The 17,602-nt window shown below is 39.1% G+C and overlaps 1 protein-coding gene across 1 annotated transcript; it reads right to left on the reverse strand.

Moving 5' to 3' along the window:
• Positions 1-14,128: 14,128 nt before the first annotated feature.
• Positions 14,129-15,007, reverse strand: LOC119532919 (olfactory receptor 11G2-like). The gene has a single exon (XM_037835152.1). The coding sequence runs from the start codon at positions 15,005-15,007 to the stop codon at positions 14,129-14,131; it is 879 nt and encodes a 292-aa protein (XP_037691080.1).
• Positions 15,008-17,602: the final 2,595 nt, after the last annotated feature.

A 17,602-nucleotide genomic window follows, 5' to 3' on the forward strand; every position in this document is an offset into this window, starting at 1 on the left:
ATTCTTTTCACCATCTGTTCTTTTGTGTGTATGAATTGAAATGTCTTGCCTTCCAATTCACTGATCCTTTCTTCTGCCTGTTCTAATCTACTGTTGTATCCTCCATTGTCTTTATCATCTCCAACATTATGACCTTCATTCCCACAAGTTCTGCCATTTGTTTTTCCAAGTTTATGAATTCTTCCTTATGGTCCTCCAGTTTCTTCCTTATATCCTTTATCTCTTTTGCTATATCTTCCCTCAGTTCATTAACTTGATGTTTGAATTAATTAAGGAGATTTGTTTGAACATCTTTAATTAGTTTTTCCTTCAGTTCATTGAATTGATTTAGCATTAATTGTCTCAATTCCTGTATTTTGGTTGAACCATTAGTTTGTTCCTTTGGCTTATCCATATTTTCATGTTTCCTAGTATGGCTCATTATCTTGAGCTCTCTAGGCATCTGACTTTCTTGAATACTTTATTCTGGAACTCATTTTCACTCTTTTACATAGGGTTTTCTTATTGGTTGGCTTTGTTCTCTAACTTTTGGTGTTCAGTTCAGCTTATTCTAGGCCTCTAACTTAGGTTCTATTTAGTTGATCAGTTTTACACCTCTTCTTTTACTGTTTCTTGCCCTGTCTCTATGTAGCCTTTTTGTGTGATGGTCTCCTCAGATATGGTCAACCCCAGTCTTGTTTTCCCAGTCCAGAGAGGCCCAGGTCTCAGGAGGAGGTTATGGAGTTTCCTTAAGAAAGAGACCTTCCTGGGAGGCCTTAGATTCTTTGCTTTTCCTATCCTGTTCAGCAGGTGGCACTTGCCAGCCTGCAGCTCCTCCACCAAAGTAAGTAGGTATTGAGCCTTTAGCTCTCCCAGTGACCTTAACCCTGTTGGGAGCATGGCTGACTGAAGTTGGTTCTGAGTTGCAGCCCCTGGGGTTTGAGTTCCCCAAAGGAGGGCTGCCACTTGAGCTGGACCTCTTACCCCTTTTCTTGGGGAAGTTATGACCTTTAGCAAATTGTCTCCCCCACTAGACTTATTGCTTTGTCTCTCAGAGCTGTCTTAGCTCTTTTCTTGCCTGGGCCCTAATTGCAAGTCTTTGAGGCTTTCTGTAATAAGCTAGTTAGAATAGTTATTTTTTAAAAAAAGAAAAAGAGAAAAAAAAAAGAGAAAAGATAAAGAAAGGCCCAGGGTAGACTATTTAAAGAAAAGTGATTTAATTCCATCCTTGCAGTTCTGATGGGTTATCAAATGCAAAAAGACAAGGAGTTGAAGAGCAATTGAGGAGCAAACAAGAAAGCATAAATATCAGCTTTTCAGAGAAGGGCCCTGACCCCCTGCATACGTGCAGGGTTTACATATGTGCCTGATTCTGCCTTAGCCTAGCCCTTCTTTGTGTTATGTTCACCTCAACTCCAAAAGTCTCTGTTTTTCTTTTTGTTTTTGTTTTATTTGCTATTTTTTCTGTCCCTATGTATCCTCCCCTGCACTAACTGCTCCCAGATTTTCCAGTGTCTGGTCTCAGTTTATCTATGCTTGGAGTTTTTATTCAGCAGTCTGAGTTTGTTAAACAGTTCTGCAACTGAAGTTCTCACTCCTAGTTCTGAGCACAAATGGCCCCTCCTCCCTTGGGAAACCAGCTTCAAAACAGTCTGTTGTGCCTGTCAGGGAGGGGCACAGGTGCCCTGGCCATGAGAACTTACACACACTCAAGACTGTTGTATGATGCATGTCAAAACTCCGACTCCCCTGCAGTGTCCATTCCACACAGTTCCTGGCTATATACTAGCTGCCCCAGTGGTGTAAGTAAAACCACACTTACCTCACCACTCCATCATCTTGGCCCTTCCCTTCAGAACCTGTATTTTTAAAAGTTGAACAGTGATTAATATGCATAATCAACTTCCAGAAATACTAGATTTCTATCTATTCCATGTCCAGCATGAAAAATCATAAATTACCTAAATTTTGAGATACTATTATAGGGAAGCATATTTTTTTTACTTCTTTCACTTTCACTCTAGTTCATAAGAGGCTGCAATTGATCCTAAGCAAATTTATTTCCAGTCTTTCACGGGGTTTTCAAACCCCATTAATGGAAATTCATAAGAATGTAGAGTTGTCCATTTATATGTATTCTGGTGAAAGATAATGACAGCTAATGAGAGTGATGGCAGATCTGGAAGTCTTCCTCTACCTAACAGAAAATCTCTGTATGATATTTGTAGCATTAATAATACTCCTCTATTGTCAGTTTGCTAATTCTGCCAGAATTCAAAACACCAGAAATGGATTGGCTTTTATAAAAGGGGTTTATTTGGTTACACAGTTACAGACTTAAGGCCATATAGTGTCCAAGGTAAGGCATCTACAATAGGGTAACTTCACTGAAGGATGGCCATTGGCATGTGGCTAGTGTCCACTCTCTCCCAGGTTGTGTTCCACAATGGTGTTCTCCAAAATGTTGCTCTTGGGACATTTTGTCCTCTCTTAGCTCTTTAAAATGTCACTCTCAGTTGCTCTGTGTCTGGGCCTGTGTGGCTCTTTTTAAAGTACTGCAGTGATCCAATAAAGACCCACTCTGAATTTGTGGGGTAACACCTCCATAGAAATAATCCAATGAAAGGTCTTGCCCACAGTTGATTGAGTCACATCTCCATGGAAAATCTGAATCAATAGGTTCCAATCAAATCAGCACTATTTCATCTGCCTCCACAAGATTATTTCAAAGATATTAGCATTTTGGGGGCCATAATACATCCAAACCAGCACATCTACAGAAACATGAATAACATTGATAGCCTCAGAAAAAGCAGTTTTAGCAGAGCAGAGGATGTGGGAAACTGGGAAGCAGGGAATTGAGCAGTTATTGAGAGATGAAATAGAGGTTGACTTTATTCTCTCATGTCAACCAGTTAAGGAGTAAAACCCTGATACTCTAAAGGTGAGCACATTCCAGGGAGATGTATTCTTCTCTCATTCTTCCCCTTTCAATCACTCCTATTCCCCTTCTCTCATCCTTGGATAAAATCTCTGGAGAAGCAAAAGGCTATAGTTCAATTCTAGAGAAAGAGAAAGTAAATATTGATGTTAGGTCTCAGAATTTGGGAAGATGACCTAACAGCAATATTGGAGAGGTTGGCCATAAAAAGGCTGAGGAGCACCATTTTTCCTAAGCTGGAAAGTCTAAAACTGGAAGTAAATGTATGTGTTAGGGTAGGAATGCTCATGTGTTGTGATTGTGAAAGGCAAAATTGAAGGAGATCTTAGTTAAAACTTGTTTCAGTTTAGGTTTTATAAATCAAAACCTGAGATGAGTTCTTGAGAGCATAGTTTATTTGGGATTTCCTGTGAAGGAGGAATAGAGAATGGGAAGAGTGAGACTTAGAATTGGGGATAGTCATGTATGTTTGTATTATTCATCTCTAGAGCAGACAATTGTGGCTTGATTCTGCCAGGAGTCTGAGAAGCTGGACTGTTTATCCAATGGCTCCCTCCACCATTAGTTGATGTTAGTCACTGGGGACATCAATCCTCTTACATTCTGGCTGCATTTGTCTAGTTGACTGTGCCCCATAGGCTTTGGGTAAGAACCCAAGGCAGAAAGTGAGAAGACATATGTTGTTTGGAGGTTGAACACATCAGAATGAGTCCAAGCTTGCCACTGTCCGTGAAGCTGTAACTGACAGCAGAGGTAAGCTGAATGGATGTAATGCAAGATGCCAAAAGCTTTTGCTATAATCCCCTATTTGCACTACTCAGCTCCACTTGTTACCCATGTTATGTCCTCTTTACTTCTGAGTCCTCTAGATATTGGAAGCCTGCAATGTATAAAAATGATTTAATAAATAGCCATCACAGATATTCAGCACCTCCTTCCTCCATCAGTCCTTCTAAATGTATCTCATCTTCTATCAGCAACTCAGATGGTGTAAGGGGCCTGCTAACTGGGACACCTAGACCTTTGTCTCTGAAGATTCTGAGCCCTGGGTGCCTTGCCCTTTTCAGGTTGCACATACTGCATTTTCTTGTCCACTACTATCTTTGGGCATGAAAGACCAAAAGAAACTTTTGAGACCTCTGAGTTCCAGCTAATCTCTTCCTTCTCCCTATTGTGGAGCAGCAACCATTAATAAATAGGATAGATCACACTGATCAGCTTAGTGACTTCTTTGTCTATTTGTCTGCAAGCAAGAGAATTCCAAACAGAAGCAGCCATAGCATCAAGTTCAGTGGAACCCATTCTGTGTCCTGTGATAGAAGATTCCCCACCTCCCATCTTGGTAGTCTTGATTTAACCAGCAGACAATCATGTTACAAGGCAGCAAAAACAAGTTTTGCAAATGAATCACTGGGAATTTGGGGAGAGGAGTCAAACTTATTTCAACTTCTTGGTTTCCAGACTGTTGTATTTTGGCTATTGGGGTACCGCCACCTTTTTTGACTGTGATTAAATATGCATAACACACTCACACAAAGCCCAGAATTTGCAGGGTATCATCCCCAAGCTAATGTCATTGCTTACCAGAGTATTTCTTGACAGCCCCCTCTCCCTCCCTCCCCTCCACCACATATTTGCCAATGTCTGGAGACACTTTTGTCACACCTGGAGGTACTGTTACCCTTATCAAGTGGAGAGAGGTCAAGGATACTACTAAACATTCTCCCCACAACAGGGAAGATCCCCATAACAGTGTATTATCCAGTCCAAAATGTCAGTAATGCTGAGGTTGAGAAACATTGGTTAGATTTTTTGTAATGCAAATTTTATTGAGACTTATTCACACACAGTATAATTTATCCAAAGTGCAGTCAATGGCTCATAGTATCATCACAGAGTTGTACAATCATCATCACAATCAACTTTAGAACAATTATATTATCCAAAAAGAAAAGTTAAAAATAGATGCAAAAAAGAAAATCAAAATCCCCTCATACCCCTTATTCACCCCTATTGTTAACTCCTAGTGCTGGCATGGTAAATTTGTTACTGTTGATGAAAAAATATTAAGGTATTAATGTTAACTATAGTCCATAGTTTGCAATAGGTACTTTTTTTCACACATACCACTCTAGTATTAACTCTTTGTAAAAATATTGTATATGTCTTTTGGTTCTTGAAAGAATTTATTTATATTTGTAGTGTTAATCACAGACATCATTCATCACAAGGTTCTTTGTGTTATACCTTCCCATATTTTAACTCTAGCTCTCCTTTTGGTGATATACATGACTCTTGACAACCCCTTACAACCACATTGACAGACAATTCAGCCCTATTATAGTCCTAATAAAGTGCTACCATCACCTATGTCCATTTCCAAAGTTTTAAGTTCAATGTAGTTTAAAAATTCAGTACCTATTAAGCAACCACTCTGCATTCTCCAGTACCATTCTATCTCTTAGTAACCTATATTCCAGATTTTATGAGTATGATTTTATATATTTTACTCAGTTCATATTAGTGAAATCATACAATAGTTATCCCTTGGTGTCTGGCTTATTTCACTCAGCATTTTGTCCCTAAGTTTCATCCATGTTGTCACATGCTCATGGACTTCATTCCTTCTTACTGCTGAGTAATATTCCATTGTATGCATGTACCACATTTTGTTTATCCATTCATTGGCTGACGAACACTTGTTTTTTTCCATATTTGACAATTGTGAGTAATACTGCTGTGAACATTGGTGTGCAAGTGTATGTTCACATTTCTGCTTTCAGATCTTCAGGGAATATACTGAGTAGCCAGATTTCCAGGTCATAAGGCAACACTATATTTAGTTTTCTGAGGACCTTGGTTAGCTTTTAGTAGTACATTCACAAAATGTTCTATCAAGAAGACTCCTTCCAGATAATGTAGTTTAAGGCATGCCCAGTGAATGCTGTGATCATGTATGCATTGTTTCAGTTCCTTTGGCTGGAATCCATATTAGTAATCAGGCATTCTGTCCTTGTGTCTAAAGTGAGTTTCTTTTAGACAGTATATAGATGGGTCCTGTTTTTTAATCCATTCTGCCAGTCTGTGTCTTTTTATTGGGGAGTTTAATCCATTTATGTTTAGTGTTATTACTGTAAGGGCAGTACTTTCTACTACCATTTTGTCTTTGGAATTTATATGTCATATCTTATTTTTTCCTCTCTCTCCTTTCAACTTTCCTGATAATCTTCATTTCTGCACTCTTATCCAACTCTCTCCCTCCTGTCTTTTCCTATCAGCCTGTAGCACTCCCTTTATATTTCTTGTAGTGCTGGTCTCTTATTCACAAACTCCTTCAGTGTCTTTTTGTCTGAAACTGTTTTAATCTTTCCCTCAAGTTTGAAGGAAAGTTTTGCTGGATACAGAATTCTTGGTTGGCAGTTTTTCTCTTTCAGTATCTTAAATATATCATGTCACTGTCTTCTTGCCTCCATGGTTTCTGTGGAGAAATCTGTACATTGTCTTATCGAGCTTCCCTTGTATGTGATGGATTGCTTTTCTCTTGCTGCTTTCAGAATCCTCTCTTTGTCTTTGACATTGGACAATCTGATCAGTAAGTGTCTTGGAGTAGGTCTATTGGGATCTATTCTATTTGGGGTATGCTGTACTTCTTGAATCTCTAATTTTCTGTCTTTTATAAGAGTTGGGAAATTTTCAGTGAATATGTCTTTTATTACTCTTTCTGCCCCTTTTTCCCTCTTTTCTACTTCTGAGATACCCGTAACATGTACATTTATGCATTTCATGTTGTCACTCAACTCCCCAAGACCCTGCTCATATTTTTCCACTTTTTTCACCATCTGTTCTTTTTTGTGTATGAATTCAAATGTCTTGTCTTCCAGTTCACTGATCCTTTCTTCTGCCTGTTCAAATCTACTGCTGTGTCCCTCCATTGTGTTTTTCATCTTCTCCATTGTGGCCTTCATTCCCATGAGTTCTGCCATTTGTTTTTTCATGTTTATGAATTCTTCTTTATGGTCATCCAGTGTCTTCTTTATATCCTTCATCTCTTTTGCTATATCTTCCTTCATTTCATTGATTTTATTTAGCATTAATTGCCTCAACTCCTGTATCTCAGTTGAACTATTAGTTTGTTCCTTTGGCTGTCCCATATTTCCTTGTTTCCTGGTATGGCTTGTTATCTTAAGTTGTCTAGTCATCTAATTTTCTTGATTAGTTTATTCTGGAGCTTGTTTTCTGTCTTTTACCTAGCAGTTTTCTTGTTGGTTGGCTTTGTTCTCTGGCCTCTGTTATTCAGTTCAACTTATTCTAGACCTCTAACTTAGGTTCTATTTAGTTGATCAGAATTTTTCACCTCTTGTTTTTTCTGTTTCTTGCTCTGCCTCTGTGTAGCCTTTTTGTGAAAGGGTTTCCTCGGATATGGTCGATCCCAGTCAGATTTTCCTGGTCTAGAGAGGCCCAGGTCTCATTGGGAGAGTATGGAGTTTTCCTAAGAATGAGACCTTCCTATGAGGCCTTTAGAATTGGTGCTTTTCCTCTCCTGTCCAGCAGGTGGCACTTGCCAGCCCGCATCTCCCCTACCAGTATAAGGAGGTATGTAGACTTTAGTTCTCCTGGTGACTCTGATCCTGTTGGGGTGTGGCTGACTGAAGCCGGAATCTGAATTCCCAGAAGGAGGGCTGCTGGTTAAGCTGGACCTCCCTCCACTCTCCCAATCCTTGGAACTCCAGCTGTCTCTCAGGGGCACTATTCCCTTCTCCCCTCTCCTCTTTGGGGCCTCTCCAGGTAGTTTCCTTGGTCAGCCTGAGTTGCCAATTAAAGACAGGGGTGGAGACCTTCAGTAGTGAATCCAGAACTCAAAGATGTCCTCAACCTGGGCTTTCCGATAGAAAATAACCATATATGTTACTTTTAGATTGAAAAAATAGGAAAGAAAAACAAGAAAAAGAAAAAAGAGAAAAAAAAAAAGGAGTCCCTTTTAAGTCTTTCCTCAGCCTGGAAGTTTTGTCAATGTCAGAATAGAGCCTTTAAAGATATACTTTGGGCTATTGTCTGATAATTACTCTCCAACAACTTCAATTCCACCCCTGCCTGGGGCTATTGAAATGCAAAAAAAGATAAGGAATCAGTGAGAAGCCAGAAGGGACAAAATGTAGGGGGAAAAAAATGGCTTTTTTGAAGCCTGGGAATGGGTGCCTGCTTTTATGTGCCACCCCCTTCTCTGAGGCCAGCCCTTCTTTAGCACTCCCAGCTCCCAAAATTAGTTAATTAATTTGTTAATTAATTCTGCAGTTTAGGCTGGGTTGACCCCCCTTGTTGTCCTCAGCAGATTGCTGTTTTTTGGTTTTTTTTTTTTTTTCCCCCTTTCAGGGAGCCAGCAGCAAGACCGTCTGTGAGGTCTGGGTGGGGAAGGGTGCCAGAACCCTGGTCTGGGAACTTACAATGTTTGCTGCATTCTCAGTTTTTCCTCCAATTCCAAACTTGTGTCCAATATGTGACTGGTTACTGGAGACCCCGAAAACATTGTTTCATATAGTTCTTGGGTAATTGCCAGCTGCTCTAGGGGAGAGACGAAATTCTGCACTTCACCACTTCACCATCTTGCCTCAGCATCAGTAATCAGGCATTCTGTAATCATGAGGATATGGCACAGGGAGAAGCTCTGCAGAAAAAGAAGCCAAATACTATCCAGGAAAAATTGTCTCAGAAAGGACAATCTTTGCACCCTCCAGAATGAGAGGATTTCGATATAATCAATTTGCCACCCATTACTGTTTTTTTTTTCATAAAAGAATGGTTCTAATTTGAGTGCTTAGCATTGGTCTCTGCTGTTGGAAATATGGAAAAAGGACCACCAGTGGCTTTATCAGCCTTGGTAAGAGAATGCCCATATTTTGTGGCTCATGCACAGCTTCTACCTCTTCCACTGTCTCTGTGGACACTTTGTGGAAGCACTGAGGTGAATGAGGACAGAGCTGTCTGAGAGCTACTGGAAGACACATTCTTTACACCTGACTGTTGGGTGCCTCCACTGTGGGGCATAGTTTCTGAAGGGCATTGATTTAAGAAACAGAATGGCATCCTTTCTGCTCACTCTCATTGGTACATAAATATGCTTTCCTTCAAACTTCCTTGTTTCTGATTCTCCTATCTGATTCCTTTTTGCCTCAGGTTTATGAATGAAGGCCTTTCACAGTATTCTAGTCATCCTGTAGTCTTATCTTGTATAGGAAGCCATTTCCCCCAGTACGCAAGTTGACTACTATGGGAGTTGCTCCCAGCTCTTCCCAGGATGTGCATTTCCTCCACCACTGTGGTCTAAGTCCTCACTTAGAGGGGTGGTAGTGAAGCAGCAGTCCATTTGTGCCTTGCACCAAAACCTTTAGACAACACATCTCTGAACCAAGCCTGAAGTTCTTTTCCTCTATCAGTTGTTTCTGTGAAATCTTTTCACATCCCACCATAAAGCTACAGGTATGGATTGAGGAAGAGATGTTGGTGCAGTGGAGACAATTTCTGTGTCTTTTGGATCTGCTTCTTAATATACCAAATAATTGGTAATTCATTCTATCAAGTGACAATAACCTTGGTATGAGAATTTAAGGTGGATATGAAAATCTTGGTTAATAAGTAACTCAGACTATTACAGACACTGTACACCTTTATAACACTCAGCAAGATATTTTATTAAGCATCACTAATTCTTATTCTTTAAGAATAATTAAGGCAGATGTATGGAACTGGAATGTACATTTATTAAGGCCCACTAAAGAAAATCTGTGTTAAAATTATCAATACTTTGAAATCAGTTTTAAAATTTTCAGCATGTTTAACCTATCACTGTGGGCAGTTTGGATAAAATTCTAACCTGTTTATGTTTTATTCCTATACTGACATTTTTCAGGCATTTGTTCAGGTATTTAATTTATATTTCTTGTGGGAAGTAGATAAAGACAACTACGGCTTTTCCAGAACTCAGAAATCCTGCCTTCCAATCTCAGAAAATACTCTCCACCCAGGTATTTCATGAAGGAAATCCATTTTGCTGTTGCCCCTTGCATTGTGGGGCAAGTGACTTCTTGCAGGCTATAAGATAAAATTTGTAATTGCATTTTGTATTTATTGTTTTTCATTTTGTTTTGGATACTTATCTTTACCAAATAAAAGACAAAATGAAGGCAACAATGTAAATTAAATATCTTATTAAAGAATTTTAAGAATATTTATGGAAGTAATTAAATAAGTTGCACAGTACTAGGCTAAACTCAATTTTGAAGCATATGTTGTCTCAGTTTTCAGCAAAGCATACAATGCCCTAAGTAGTGCTAGTTCTTCATAGTTGGCTTTTGGACATACTATATTCTAGGTAACTAATTCACTCTAAATGCCTAATCCTTATCTTGTGAGTTCTCTGAAAAATCACTCACTATCCAGTTAAGGTTGTTAGTCTGTTGTTCCTTGAAGATCCTTAAAGACCTCTTGTCTTTCCTCTGTGGTGGCAGTATACAAAACTCTGACAAGGTGAATCTTCTTTTTTAGTCACTATTTCCCAGTAGAGGATTATTGGTTTGTAGTGTTAATCTCTATTACTTAAGTTGCTATACAGCTCAAAACATACAGCAGACTTCTGCTTTCTTTTATTTTCAGAAAAAGAATTACATAGAGACTGATTTCTATTAAGACAAAATATGTCACTTATTTGATAAAATTTCAACACAAAGTCTATTTCACATGCTAACACATAGTATTAAATAAGACTACTGAATCTTCTAGTGAATGGTGTTTAAAATGACAATGGGGGTAGAGTTCCGGCAAGATGGCGGCATAGAGAGGAGTGGAAGCTAAGTAGTCCCCCTGGAACAACTACAAAAAACCAGAAACAACTAGTAAATAATCCAGAATAACTGCGGGGGGACAAACGAGACCATCCACTCATCATACACCAACCTGAACTGGGAGGAATGCCCGAGAACACAGCATAAAATCTGTAAGTAAAACCTGCGGAACCAGGTCGGGAGACCCCCTCCCCCATAGCCCGAGCTGCAAAGCATCGTGGTGCCAGAGAGAAGCTCTCTCCCAGCAAGCGAATATAGCTCAGCTGAGCTCCAACTGGGGTTTTAAGTAGCGAGTGTGAACTGCTCACTACAGGTACAAATCCCCAAAAAACAGACAGAGGCTTTGGGTGACGACTGCCCTGGGAGAGCCGGAGGGTCGCCTTGGACTGGGTCTGAAGGGGACTATCTGTTTCTTTTTTGGCTCAGTGGAGAAAGCCCCAGTCATATTCAGTTTCCAGGGCTGTGACTCTGGGAAGGGTGGAGACAGCACAAGCAGAGAGTGAGACCATTGAAATGCTAATGACCTCCACCTGAGGGGTCTGTCTTCTCTAGGAGGAAAGGGGTGGGGCCCTTTCCATTCAGAACCAGACCCCAGAGCCTGGGGGAACACAGCCATACCTCCTCACACCAGGCAAGAATTATAGGCTAACAGGCATCACCTGCTGGGCAGAAAAGCACAGTGACCCGAGGCATCAAAGGGTGGAGCAATTTTCTAAGACACACCCACAGGGAAACCAGATACTGAATATTTCTTCCCTCTGGGACCTGAGCCTGTTCTGGTCTGGGAAAACCTGATTTGGATAACCAAGGAAACCATGCCTAGACAACAGAAAATTACAACCTACACTAAGAAAAACAAAGTTATGGCCCAGTCAAAGGAACAAATGTACACTTCAACTGAGATACAGGAATTTAAACTAATGCTAAATCAGTTCAAAAAGTTTAGAGAAGATATTGCAAAAGAGATAGAGGCTGTTAAGGAAACACTGGGCATATATACGGCAGAAATCAAAAGTTCAAAAAAACAACTAGTAGAATCTATGGAAATGAAGGGCACAACACAGGAGATGAAAGACACAATGGAAACATACAACAGCAGATCTCAAGAGGCAGAAGAAAACACTCAGGAACCGGAGAACAAAACACCTGAAAACCTACACGCAAAGGAGCAGATGGAGAAAAGAATGAAAAAATATGAGCAACGTCTCCAGGAACTCAAGCATGAAACAAAGTACAATAATGTACATATCATTGGTGTCCCAGAAGGAGAAGAGAAGGGAAAGGGGGCAGAAGCAACAATAGAGGAAATAATTAATGAAAATTTCCCATCTCTTATGAAAACATAAAATTACAGATCCAAGAAGTGCAGCGTACTCCAAACAGAAGAGATATGAATAGGCCTATGCCAAGACACTTAATAATCAGATTGTCAAATGTCAAAGACAAAGAGAGAATCCTGAAAGCAGCAAGAGAAAAGCGATCCATTACATACAAAGGAAGCTTAATAAGACTATGGGCAGATCTCTCAGCAGAAACCATGGAGGCAAGAAGGAAGTGGTGTGATATATTTAAGATACTGAAAGAGAAAAACCGCCAACCAAGAATCCTGTATCCAGCAAAGCTGTCCTTCAAATATGAGGGAGAGCTCAAAATATTTTCTGACAAACAGACAATGAGAGACTTTGTGAGCAAGACACCTGCCCTACAGGAAATACTAAAGGGAGCACTACAGGGTGATAGAAGACAGGAGTGCGTGGTTTGGAACACAATTTTGGGAGATGGTAGCACAACAATGTAAGTACACTGAACAAAGATAACTATGAATATGGATGAGAGAGGAAGGTGAGGAGCATGTGAGACACCACAAGAAAGGAGGAAAGATAAAGACTGGGACTGTGTAACTTGGTGAAATCTAGAGTTTTCAACAATTGTGATAAAATGTACAAATATGTTCTTTTACGAGGGAGAACAAGCAAATGTCAACCTTGCAAGGTGTTAAAAATGGGGAGGCATTGGGGGAGGGATGCAATCAACATAAACTAGAGACTGTAACTAATAGAATCATTGTATTATGCTTCCTTTAATGTAACAAACGTGATATACCAAGGTAAATGCAGATAAGAAGGGGGTATAGGGGAGGCATGTTAGACACTTGACATTGGTGGTATTGTCTGATTCTTTATTCTACTTTGATTTAAGGTTATTTTTCCTTTTGCTGCTTCCTAGCTGTCATTTTTTTTTCCTCTTTCTTTTGCCTCTCTACCTTCTTTGACTCTCCCTCCTGCCTTGTGGAAGAAATGTAGATGCCCTTATATAGATAGTGGTGAAGGTGGTGAACACATAAATGTATGACCATGCAGAGAGCCATCGATTATTTACTTGGGATGGAATGTATGGTGAGTGAACAAAACCATATTAAAAAAAAACGGGTTGATTACAAAACCTCGAGGGCAATATACTGAGTGAAATAAGCCAGACACATAAGGACAATTATGGCAGGGGCTCACTGATAGGAATTAATTATAATATGTAAACTCATAGACATGAAATATAAGGTACCAAGATATAGGACGAGGTTTAAGGATGGGGAGAGGTTGCTTAGTATGAGCAGAATGTTCAACTAGGATGAACTTAAATGTTTGGAAATGAACAGGGGTGTTGGTAGCAAGATGTGAGAGTAACTAACAGTGCCGAATGGTGTGTGAATGAGGTGGAAAGGGGAAGCTCAGAGTCATATATGTTACCAGAAGGAAAGTTGGAGGTCAAAAGATGGGAATGTATAAAACTGAATCCTATGGTGGGCAATGTCCATGATCAACTGTACAAATACTAGAAATCGCTTCCATGAACCAGAACAAATGTATGACAATACAATTAGAAGTTAATAATAGAGGGGCATATAGGGAAGAACTATATACCTATTACAAACTATATACTACAGTTAGTAGTATTTCAACATTTTTTCATAAACAGTAACAAATGTACTGTATCAATACTAGGAGTCAACAATTGAGGGGGGTTGGTTAGGGATAGGGGAGGATTAGAGTTTCCTTTTCTTTTTTTCTTTTTTTCATCTTTCACTTTATTTCTTGTCTGGAGTAATGAAAAGTTTCTAAAAAATTGAACAAAAATTAAGTGTGATGGATGCACAGCTGTATGAGGGTACCCAGGGGCAAGTGATTGTACACTTCGGATCTTTGGATAATTGTATGGTATCTGAACAATCTCAATAAAAATGAAAAAAAAAAAAAAAAACAGGCACACAAAAAAAAATGACAATGGGTCCTATTATAATAAGAATAGTAACAATAGTAACTATCATTCATATCTTATTAAGATAAGCTACACCTGAGAGATGGAGTTTGGTGTTCATTTATATTTTGTGAGTGGCTTGTTCAGTCCTGAAGATTTTCCTCAAAGCAGCCTTCATCTCCTTGTTTCTAAGGCTATAAATTAGAGGATTACAAAGTGGTGTTACCACAGAATAAAACAAGGTCACAACTTTTTGCATTTTCACTGAGTGTTTTGAACCAGGGCTAACATACATCACCATAATAGAGCCATAAAATAGGAACACCACAGCCAAATGAGAAGTACAAGTGGAGAAAGCCTTGCGTTTGCTTGCAGCTGAGGGAATCCATAGCACAGTCAGAATCACCACAGCATAGGAGCAAAGGATAAAGATAAAAGTGCCAATCATGAAGATAACATTGAAAGTAGAGTAAATAAGCTGCGTGGTGGTATCTTCTGAACAGGACAGCATCATCAAAGGAACAGGATCACACACGAAATGACTGATGATGTTTGGGCCACAGTAAGGCAACTGTGAAATGAAAACAACTGGGGTTAGGAAGAGGATTAACCCACCTGACCATCCAAAGATGATGAGGCCAGTGTACAGCTCTTTAGTCATGATGCGTGGATAATGCAGAGGACGGCAGATGGCGAGGCACCTGTCAAAGGCCATGATGCAAAGGTAGAAGCCCTCATCATACCCAAAAGAGAAGAAGAAATAGAACTGTGTAAAACAACCCACAAAGGAGACGGACTTGCTTGTGGAGAGGAAGTTGGCCAACATGTTAGGGACAGTTGTGGAGACGTAACATATTTCCAGGAAAGAGAAATTCCCCAGGAAGATGTACATGGGGGTGTGAAGGCGCTGGTCCCACCACACAGCACAGACTATGGCTGCGTTCCCCATCAGAGTCAGAGTGTAGGCTACTGAGAAGAGCCCGAAGAAGAGGAGCTGCATTTCTGGGCTTGAGGGAAAGCCGAGGAGGATAAAGTGGCTAACAGAGTTGATGGTCCACTGTCCAGACGCATTCATTAGTCTAGAAGACATGGAGATGATACCAATTATCGAAGTTTAATGGTGAATGCTGTTTTCTTCCTGAAAACCCCAAATATCTTTACCATTTATTTGATTAAGTATTAAACAATGAGTTTTATGCTAAAGTAACAAAATGTGATTTCACAACTCATGCTTAATGAATAATATTTCATTTTAATAACATGGACATAAATAATAAAATAAGAAACATGTTGGGCCCAGCATTAAATAAACTCAGGACATGGATTACACATAAGGGTTCAATTGATGTCACTTTACCTCAATTTGAGTATCTCTTCATCTCTTTACCATATAGTGTATTTTATGAACAACTCAGTGTATGTGAAGTTCTTTCCAAAGAATTATGTAAAGACAATTTATTCTAATTAATCAGAGTGGTAAAAACAAAAGACATGCAAGTCGCATTATGACATTTCTCCCTGTGGTACAAAGCAAAGACAATGTTCCTCTTTGTTCCCATAGTGTTATAAGGAGGTGATTAAAAGGACCTCTCTGGCTCCAGGATGTATGGTTTTTCTATGACCATACCCAAAACAAGTTTGTGTACAGAATATGCTTCCTCTCTATCCAGCCTGCTGGATTCAGCTCCATCACATGGTTAAAAGTTTTGATTTACTCGTATATGAATGTGTGAACTAGATATGCCACTTGGGGGCAACTGACCTTAGAGATAGCTGCTGACCCAGTGTCTGAACTGCTGAATGTGGCTAGACTTGGCCAATTTTGCTGCAAAAAAAAGTTGTAGATAATTATTTTTGTATGTAAGTTTCCATATTATTTTTCCCATAGCTGCTTTCTCTGCTTGGCATTTTTTCTCCCATTTACACATACAACTGGCACTTTAAAAATACTCATTCAAGGCATTTTCTACTGGAACAACCTTGAAACATGGAATATCTTGCTTCACTCCCTCTTTGAACCTCCTTTTTAGTTTTTTATTGTTGAATCATAGTTTCACTTTTATACATCTTATCCCCTTAAAACCCAATGCTTGGCTACCATGTTTGGACCCTAATGTGAAAGGACTGCTATTTTTATACTCTTATTGCCTAGGTGGCTATGGAGATTCTATCATGTCTGCAGGCAAACTGTCAGTGCAGCCTGTTTGCTACCGATATCGATCACATAGAAGCTGGCAACATCGGCTCAGAATCATCCTTTCTGAGATCATTAGAGGTTTTGTTTGATTTTGTCCTGGTGGACAAAGATTCCACCTTGATCTGCTATGATTGTGTAACACAATTCATAAAAAGCTTACTTAGGATTTTTGTGCTGAACGGTTCTATGATTTTCTCAGTTGTCTGGTGTGGAAACAGGAAGCTATGATGTTAGCGGAATTTGTCATTTGCAAACAACTCTAGAAATGAAAAATAAAGTGCTTCCAAGTTGAAAATATTTAAATTTCACTTATGTACAGATACTTAATACAAACTATATGTAAGTGAAGAGAGAGGAAGAATAAGATTATGAATGGTAATGTAAGAGGTGATTAATATCAATGTTTCAAAAACACCCTTAACTTGGGATGCTCACAAATTATTGTGCTGAATTCTTTTTAGAAGAAAAATTCACTTAGTCACACAGGTTACTGGTCATCTAATTTATTTATAACTTGTTTGGCAGAATTTTAAACACTTAATTTTTTTGTCCTTTACACTTTTATCAATGTCTCAGACCCTCAGGAGACTGTTTTCAGCTATGCAAAATAGTTATTTTCTCTGACAGTGGGACCCCAATAGTGATATATCAAACCAATATCAATACCCACCTTGTTTGGGTCTCTTGTTAAAGCATTTCTTGGGTATACTAATTGTACAAAATCACTGTTCAAAGATCCTAAAAGTGCAGCAACAACAAAAAAAACCACACACGTGATGAATAATTTTGTCATTTAAGGAAGATTTATTTTACATAAAACCAAAGCATATTAAACTAGTGCAACTGAAAGCAAGATATAGATTGGGGAGATAAGACATAAGTGGATTCAGAGGTTTGCCATGTTTTCTCTATTAGGAAGCAAAAAAATCAAATTGATAATAAATCAACCAGCAAATATTAGTTACACATTTCACATGAAATTCTCTGTCCTCTTTGTTAATATTACTCAATAATACTTTAAGAGGATAAGGAAACTAAATGAAAATATTTCCTAAGACTCAGAGAGAAAAGGAATTTATTTTTAAGCTTCCCTACTTGAAGCTTATTCTAATAAAATATTTACATTGTCAGAGCAATAAGAAAGCACTCGCCAGTAAATCCATTCATGCAGCAAACCTGGCACTTGTTGCATTATGATATTCAGATTTAACTCATTCCTTGAATATGTGCTGAGAAGAAAGGTCAGAGAGAGGAAATAACATACCACTCTACAGGGTAAGAAGCATGTGCAGGGCTTCTGAAGAATTAGATGACCAAGTTTATAACCTGCCATGAGTTGCAATGAGTGACTATTGAAAGATTTATTCTCTCCAGCTTCAAAGCGCAGATGTATGGTCA

This window comes from Choloepus didactylus, chromosome 4 (genome assembly GCF_015220235.1).
Source record: "Choloepus didactylus isolate mChoDid1 chromosome 4, mChoDid1.pri, whole genome shotgun sequence".
Taxonomy (NCBI): Eukaryota; Metazoa; Chordata; class Mammalia; order Pilosa; family Megalonychidae; genus Choloepus; species Choloepus didactylus.

What these genes read in the sequence shown, in the direction of transcription:
- LOC119532919 (XM_037835152.1), bottom strand. Translation starts at nt 15,007, where the DNA reads ATGCAGCTCCTCTTCTTCGGGCTCTTCTCAGTAGCCTACACTCTGACT.